Source organism: Notothenia coriiceps, unplaced genomic scaffold (assembly GCF_000735185.1).
Source record: "Notothenia coriiceps isolate Sejong01 unplaced genomic scaffold, NC01 NC01_scaffold00037244, whole genome shotgun sequence".
NCBI classification, from domain to species: Eukaryota; Metazoa; Chordata; class Actinopteri; order Perciformes; family Nototheniidae; genus Notothenia; species Notothenia coriiceps.
Window position 1 is genome coordinate 2,994,197 of NW_011369945.1, and position 9,167 is coordinate 3,003,363.

At 40.1% G+C, this 9,167-nt stretch overlaps 1 protein-coding gene across 1 annotated transcript in view; it reads right to left on the reverse strand.

Annotated features, from left to right (window-relative positions):
* Nucleotides 1–9,167, reverse strand: part of bmp1a (bone morphogenetic protein 1a) — a 35,486-nt gene that overhangs the window by 18,413 nt on the left and 7,906 nt on the right. Inside the window, exons 2-4 of the mRNA XM_010793262.1 lie at nt 8,035–8,148; nt 2,057–2,182; nt 587–704 (exon numbers count right to left, since the gene is read on the reverse strand). Coding sequence (XP_010791564.1) covers nt 587–704; nt 2,057–2,182; nt 8,035–8,148 — 358 coding nt within the window. The remainder of the gene's footprint in view (nt 1–586; nt 705–2,056; nt 2,183–8,034; nt 8,149–9,167) is intronic.

Consider the following 9,167-nt stretch of genomic DNA (forward strand, 5'->3'; position numbering starts at 1 on the left):
GGGACATTTGAGGCTTCTGGGAACTTAATACTTCTCTTTTTCCTTCAAAATGAATAGGTTGCATTGGTTTGTCTTACCAGCAGAAGCAAGTGCTTTAATTTGAAGATATGTAATCGCTAAATAAAAGAGCACTGAACGCCGCAAACAGGTTGTCAGTCGTCGCTTAGCAACAACAAGAGCCACAAACAGCACTTTCCCCTGAGTATCAGTTAGAGAGGAGAAACGCTGAGTGGACACTGAGTCTAACTTCAGTGGAGTGCAGTACACAGTGTGATGCAGGAAGTCTCTCCCTTGGATGCACTTCTGAACACCGTGTTTGACACAAGTGTGCAGTGACTGATGCAGCGCACAGGAAACATTCCTTGCCACTGAATGACCGCTTCTCCCAGGACTGGCAGGGGGTTGAAATAACAACTCACACAGAGACTGCGGTCGGAGAGGATGAACAATGGTGAAAGGCTGCAGAGCAGGAAGCAAGGAAAATTAATCAGGGCGCTAAATAATTAGCCGTAGATAACGAAGGCCCAACAGAGGCTGACCATTGTTCGGTTCCTTCATGCGGGAGCTTCAAACCCCACTGACTCACCCACATGGTCGGTAGGTGAAGACAATATAGCTCTCCTCCTGCGTCCTCTCGACAAAGGTCACACAGGTGTGCTTCTCCCAGTGACGCATGGCTTGGCGGAAAATGGCCCGCTGGCTGCCTGAAAACAAAGACAGAGAGGGGATGGATCAGTGGAGCTGACCAAAGCTCACTCACACATTTTATAGAAAAAGGAAGGATGAATAGAAGCATCCGGAAACAGCTTTAAGACCTGAGATTAGAAATGAAGACATGGGACATCACAAGGTAGACCCCTTGTCAGTTTTGTCCTAATCTTGGTTTTATCATTTAGAAATTGCACCATGTGCTTTGCTTTAAAACATCACCGAGCAATAGGGATGAAAGGAGATGGGATTATATCATGGCTTGTGGTAAAAAACACTCCAAGAAAGTTGATTGTGTTGAATTTAAAAAAAGTAAAGTAAGAAAGAACAGACAATGCTGCTTTCTAACAATATTTTTGTTTTACATGTATGTATCCTTTATTTATGAAGGGGGACTTAATATATCATGATTAGCTTATAGAGGGGATATGCAGGAATCCTGAAGTCAGATGTAATTCCTTTTAAGACCTTTTTTAAGACCCTTTCCATACATTTTAAGACCTCATCGCCACTTGGAGTTTTAACCGGTTACCTTGGCGACACACTTTACCTCACATTGACTATATACAGTATTGATTGTCCTTCCTCCTTATCTTCCAACCATTTGGACACAGACTTGCATTTCCCCATAATGATGTTATTTAACAACCGGCGAAAACGGACCTTGGCGCTATCAAGCAGTGAGCGTGCGATGTCCTGTTCAGATGACGTCAAATCCAACGGGATGCCATAAATAAACTACACAGAATCACACTACACACCTACGCAATGATTACATTCAGGCAGACTGTAGAATACAACCTCTTTGGACAATTTATATACTTATTGAAAACAAGCTACAAAATGTAATACCTTGGAAAATGCTGTTTAATACTTTTTAATAGCCTTAATTTTCGCTAAATTGATTTTACAACTTTTAATACTTTTTAGGACCCCGCGGACCCCTGATTTATATAAGATACTTTAATGTATTGTATTCACTTATAAAGGATGCAATACAAATGAAGATTAAATTATGTTTGACTGTCATTTTAACAGTTTTAAGAATATTTTGATGATTACGGGATACGCTAAGATCAGCGAAGGGAATTGTTACTTTAAAAGTTCATATTGTCCAATATCTATCCAGCACTGCTCCCATCATATGCATAGTCTTAAAGGTCGCTATATAAAAAGTTAAAACAGTTAATTTCTTTATTCATTTTATGTTATTGGGAATAAGTCTCAGTTAAAAAAAGATGAATAGAATAGATGATATATATGCGCTTATTATATTCTGCAGCAACACTACCTTACATCATGCACGAGATGCTATGTTAAAGAGGACAGGATGACCTTTGTTACTCACCACTGAAGTTTCCACTGATGACATATGGAATGACGCCTTCAGGCCACACTCGTTCAGGTCTGGATGTCGCCGCCCTTTTCCTGCGGCGTGAACCTTGCCTATTTTGGATACTCTGACCGGTTGATCCTGAGAAGACACAAATACAAAACAACGCAACATGAATCACTTCTCTTGGTCCGAGCAAATGCACTTTTTATGAAGAGAAAATATGCTTTGGATTGTTCCACCAATTAGACTTTTTTATCTTGAACTACAGGACATTATTCAAAGGTTTGACTCCACATAGAAAGTCTAATTAATATTTCTCATTTTGGATATTAAATGTAATCCCTTTGTTCAAATAACATTGTTGTTCCAATTTTGCACAAATGGATTTTATTGAAGCTGAATTCTTTCTTCTTCCAAATTAATTGCATCCCTTTAATGTCACTCCAAAGCTCGTAAATGCAGAGTAACCATGGAGACTAAGCTCCTACCAAAAACCTGGTGATAATAATAAGAAACATTCATAAATGATCCACATGTAGCAAAATCCTCCTTCTGTATGGTACTATTCTGCAAAACTTATATTAAAGCAAATAACTGCAATCATCTGGTGTTAGCGAGATATAAACCAACTCTCACATGATGTTTGAACAGCTGCAATGTGCATCAAAGAATATTAAAAACTAATAGCAAGTACGTATGGTTTGTTGATTTTATTTGATTTACTTAAATGAGCCCCACTATGTTCATTTTCAGGTTCATAGGTGTATTGTGTGTCTCTACTGGGACATGTCTCCATGCTTTAATGTTCAAAAAGCTCTTTATTTTTCTCTCACTGCCTGTGCTGCAGCACCTCTTTTCACCCTCTGTCTGGAACCAGAGCCCAGTGTGCTCTGATTGGTTAGCTGGCCGGCTCTGTTCTGATTGGTTAACCGCTTGGAGATGTACCGCCCCTTAGCCTATCACGTACAATGTGTTGGAGAGCTAGCCAATAAGCGAGAGTGTTACATAGTGATGTCTTTATGTTACAGAAGAAGACAAAGGAGTCTGATCGAGGTGTTTTAGGCATTGCAGACCATTCACATAAACCTTTATACAGGAAAGGGAAACACCCAAAAAGCATTATTGCAAAAGTTCCTGGGAATTAATCTGGGTTTGCATTGAGTCCGAGAATAAAATAACTAATGACCAAAGACCCAGATGTCACAAGGATATGTGCTTATTATTTAAATAAGGCTAAAATGTCAACCAAACACACATACACGTTAAATCCTGCTGAAGCTAGAGTAAAAAAAGCAATGTTGAAATACAGTTGGCCACCATGAAAATGTTGTTTTCCTTTCATTTTAACCACATCCAGGAATAATATTTTCTTAGTTTTGAGTATTTGAGCCCTTAGTAGGAAGTACATGTTGTCTTTGATTATGCATGCTACATTACATCACTGTACCAAAATATATCCACTCCACAAAAATAAGTCCTTTCCTTATAAGGCTTTTAATAACTTCTGAAGAGGGATGACCAAGGCCGAGAACTAGAAATCACGCAGAGCAGGAAACACACACATAAAATTCCTGCTCTACAAATCCTAAATTTAATCCATAAATATAACTATTGTGTAAAAAGTGATGTGCTGTTGATGATGTTATTTTTCTTCGATGTGCTTTAGAGGGCTGGGTCTGTCACTTTAGGGTTAAATATGTGATTTAATGAAAATCCGCAGAATCCCCTAGGCAGATTGATGCATGTCCTTGGTTCGGAAGTTAATACATGTTTAATTTGAAGTTTTTTAAGACAGTTAATTAACATGTTGACCTCTATCTAATGATGAGTTTTATGAAGAAACGATAGAGTAGGGGTTTCGGGCTTCCATGGTGCATGTAAAAGGAAAATAGCTTGAAGAGGGTGAATCTCTAGCAACACTTTTAGTATTAAGAACAACTTGGATGACCCTGGCCAAAGCCAAAACATGTCGGTCTCAAAATAAGGTTGTTCTTTCGCTGTAGGAACAAAGACAAGTACATCTGGTTTGAGTGCATCCTGCACATGGGATTGTTTTTCCAAAACAAAACTTGTGCAAGCTGTGCGACTACAAGCTTTTCTATCCAAATTTGATTTACATGCGAGCCACAGTTTGCACCGTTTTTTTCTTGTTTAAATTTGATGGTACAATGTGTTCTGTTGAATTTCAGTCTGCAAGAGTACATTTTAGCAGCCTGGCGAGATCAATTAGCACGTACACTTGTGCATGTGTTGAAGGAAAGTCTGATAACAGCCAAATCTGCTCGAGTAACTGATAAGTGCTGGGAGAGAAAACTTGTGTATGATGAGTTAACTACAATAATACGATTACATCTCCCACCTTCAATTAAACTTGGACAGCAAAGGTTTTTAAATCCAATGTTTTTTCATTTCTGATGTGTTTTTTTGGCTGAAGATAAGGATTAGATTTGGGATTAAGCGAAGAGATGCGACCACACCTGTAGCTGCTGTGTTCAGGGTCTACATTCATTTTTCATTTATTTGGTTTCCTGAAATACGATAGCCTGTTTAATAATGAACACTTTTAAGTAATTTGCATACACTGAGAACTAATCGTGAAAGTCTGGGTAGAAAATGCTAAAAAATGGTTGTCTTGCTTTAAAATGTTTGTACTGATTTGTTATGGAAGATAACAGTCCTATATTTGAAGGGATACTTTTAAATGACCTTTTCTCTATCAAATACTCACCCTATGTTTTTTTCCCATCTCGTCAGGGGCCCACGTTATACGATAGCAAAACAGTACTCACACTTATGTAACCTAATTTATTGTCACGCTAATGCCTCATATCATGTCAATTAAAACCACATTCTTTAACTAGATCTTTCACCACAGAGCTGCACACTCAAGTAATTCAATGGTAACATAGTATGTACTCTAGGGCTGCACGATATTGAAAAAAACTGACATTGCGATTTTTTTCCCGCTGCGATATATATTGCGGGTTTTTTAACTATATTTAACCGGATGAAGGTAATGTCCTCCTGTGCCTCGCTCATTTTTTACCGGTGTTTTGATGGTCTGCAAACTAGCGGGGCGGGGCCTGCTGTGATCTGATCAAGAATGATTGTGATTGGTGGTTTGCTGTGCATGCAGAGCCTGCATGTCACTCACTCAAGTACCCATGACATGAGAGCCGCGCAAGTTTTCCTTTTGTAGCAAGCCGCAAAATAATTGTAACATGACGTGTTTGAGTTAATTCACCTACTTAAGCACTGAGCCTGTTTTTCAGGTCTCAGGCTCAAAAATGACATTCCCAGAACAAATGACCATATCTTCCCTTCTAAAAGGGTTAAATTAATAATCTTTTCTCTCAAAGTAATGATAAACCTGTGAGTTGGATGTAGAAAAGTCAGAATCAATATAGATGTTTTTTATTTTAAAGAAAATTCTGATTCAACAAAAAACTGTAAATTATAGTGTCCGTCCAAAAATTATTTTTTACTTATAATGAAAACTAACCTTGGATGATGGGTTAGTAGACTGAAAGCTTTAGGAATCCAAAGTACAACATATAATAAGTACCCTGTATCAAGATTGATGCAAAACAAGTGATATTTGACCTTTTTAGACAGATTTAGCAACAAAAAAACACTTCTGGGGTCATTTGGGTGGATTTTCCATATCTCTGGCCCCCCTTGGTCGATGTTGAAGAATGAAATCTCTTTATAACTGCTAGAGCCAATGGAGGATGAACAAATAAGGAGTGAGAGTGACGCGTAGCCAAAACCGGAAGCTGCATACACTCTGGTGGCTACCATTAGCAGCTAACTTTTGTGCTCCGATTTTTGTATAAAAATAGAATTATGGATTATAAACAATTGCTTCAAAGCCACAGATGCATCATTAACCTATGGATTAACCGATTCAGCCGCGTTTTTTCTCGTTTTAATGCCATTGAACACGTCTTTTGATCAGATTGACAGCTACGGTGAGACGATCTCCCGTAAAAGCTCCGTAAAGGTACGCGTTGTGATGTCTGTGTTTGCTTCCCCTGTCGCGAGATCGGATCGCTTAGTGATGATACTATAGTTAAATAATCTGTGGAGTCTCAGCTTTAATCGGATATATTGTATGTGCAGTTTCNGATTGAACATGGTAAAAAACTGTAAATTATATTAACCTATGGATTAACCGATTCAGCCGCGTTTCTCGTTTTAATGCCATTGAACACGTCTTTTGATCAGATTGACAGCTACGGTGAGACGATCTCCCGTAAAAGCTCCGTAAAGGTACGCGTTGTGATGTCTGTGTTTGCTTCCCCTGTCGCGAGATCGGATCGCTTAGTGATGATACTATAGTTAAATAATCTGTGGAGTCTCAGCTTTACTCGGATATATTGTATGTGCAATTTCGATAAGTAATAATGGTATCTTTATTTTGAATTATGTGCTAAAGTGCGTTAGCATTTTTTTTTTTTAAATGAATAAAACCGCATGTCCCTGCGGTGTGAATATCGTGCATGCGCATATCGCGGTTATCGCCATGACACGGTATATCGTTCAGCCCTAATGTACTCCACAAGATTCCATTTTCTATGACATTGTTTGAACAATGGGTTTAAGAGGAGTTAAAGTAGCTGACGTCAGCAGTTATATTTGCTCCAATATAATGTATGACTTTTTAAAAGAACAGTTTTATGCAACTTCACTGATAGTGTTTTTCATTCCCAGCAGTATCCTCTTCACTAGACAACAATTAGATGTGCAGTGACTCACCTGCTCAACGGATACTCAGAGATGACTGTCTCCTCTTAACTCCCTGCCTCGGGGATAACTATTTACTCTATAAATCAATCGTTCCCTGAAGAGCCGCATTGTACTTCTAATCCTAAAAAAACTTTTATTTTCCTCAGCATGCCAATGAACTGAAACACAGCAAATTGACAGCGTCAGCAGCAAACAGCAGCATGCACACACTTGTTGGATCACGCTCACCTACAGTTTATAGGATTGTGAATACTATTTGGTGGCTCCCGACTCACAGCTGTAGCTTAAATACCGCTTTTTATTTTTAAGAACAACATATAACCTGACAAAGCCTTGCAATTACCGTCGGTGCGTAGTGATAACAGGCCAATTGAAGGCCTAAACATTTAAAGAGGGCTTATGATAAACACACAACTGCTGCCTGACAGGTGCCAGCTCTCAGTTTGAGAGGATGTGAGTGGTTGGACTGCTGCAGTGGAAGAGAGTGTTTTCCCTTCAGGGGCCCCATTATGCTTTTTGGGTTTTCTCTTTCCCGAAGTGTGACATGTAGGTTTTTGTGCATGTAAATGGTCTGCAAAAGCCAAAATCCCAAAGTTCCCTCCAGGCGGAGTTTATCTCCCACACACTACTACCCCCCGCCGACTGAAACGCCTCATTTGCACACCTTTATTTCAGTAACTTTATTTATTTCTGTAACATAATGACATCATTGTGTAACACTCGCGATTTGGCTTTTGGCTAGCGCTCCAACACATTGTACGTGATAGGCTAAGGGGCGGGACATCTCTAATGGCGCATTTCCACTACAGCACGGAGCACGGTTTAAGTGTGCCGTGCCCGTTTTTGGTTGCGTTTCCACTAGGCGTAGTTCCGGCTAGCGTGGACTTTTTCACAGTTTTCTGGCTCTCCAAAATCGAGGTTCTTTCCGGGCCAACAACCAGGCTGAGTATGCTAAACTAGAGAGAGAATCGCTGGCAACTACAACAAAATGAACATATTTGACCGTGATTTAATTGTAATACACAAATAAAGAGCTTTTGAAAATTCAAGCATGTGAACATGTCAAACATGTAGAAACACTAAATATAGATATGAACCTGATAATGAACATAGTAGGGCCCCTTTAGAAGCAAAATATGTTTCTAGAGGGGCCCATGTTTGTTTCACTTGTTTTGTTAGAATTTCCTTATATCAACATATGTTGTCATCTTTGAATTTGTTTTTGCTGTTGTTGTTGTTACCTGTATCTGTGGGATTAACCATCTGGACAGTCCTCTGAGCCAGATCTATTATTCTGTCCACTTTAAACATTCGCATGTCCTCCTCATCAAGAGCAATGTCTCCCAGAAAGGCAACTGAAACAGAAAAAAACAGAGATGGCACATGTCAGAGGATTGAAAGGCAGATTCACAATATGGAGCGTCTGTCTGAGACGCCAAGTAGCCTGGAGCTTTTCCTGCGTCTCAGACAGAGTCGGCTGCACGGAGGCCCGGTCACTTGTGTAAGGCCGGGGCCTCGAGCGTGTAACATATACATGACTCTTTCCTGACTCTCTTAGTTACCCTTTCCTTGCAGAGGGAATAGAACTAGAGTTGTGAAACAGCAGTGTATGTGTTTGGATAACAGGGAAGCCGCCTTGTTTGGACTCCAAAATTATAGGATATGAGAAATATAAGCAAGCAGCATTTCGCGCATGGGTCAGCAAGGTTCATGCAATGAAGAGAGAGCATGAACTCAGAAACCTGACAACATGATTAACGTAGTAAGTTCAGATGTTACCACACAAATACAGTCACCACTGTGCGCCTGGCGTCCTTGGATAGTTAATGAGAGTTAACAGAAGATATGATACTGTAAGACGTTGCCTCGATGGAGTAATATGGGGCACCTTGAACAAGTAATAGCTCTTTAATGAGGCCAAGGACAGGGGAAACATAACCAAACAGTCCCACTTTATGAGGTATGTGCTTTATTGGATTCTAAATGCCCCATTTCTATAAGCTAGGAGTCCTCTCCGCAGAAACAGGACGCTCACTTTTACAGGCTTTTAACACCAGCACGTTTCTAGAATTTATGGCCAGGCTTGTATGCAGTTGGGGGGGGGGGTGGGGGTGAATGGGGGTTTGGAAGAAGCAGAAGGGGGAGAGTAGGCAAAAGAGGTGGCACTGTAAATGCATGTAGAACAGGAGAGGACAACGAGAGGGGGAAGGAGAGAGAGGAAGACGACATCCTCTCTGTGCACACCAGCTCTGAATAGGGAAGGCAGATGTGGAGCAGAGAGAAATGACAGCTTCTGCATGTGTGTTCGCGTGGAGTGAAGAGCAAACCCAGAGGGTAAAAGGCCAGAGAACCACTATAAAACCGAGTTAATGGG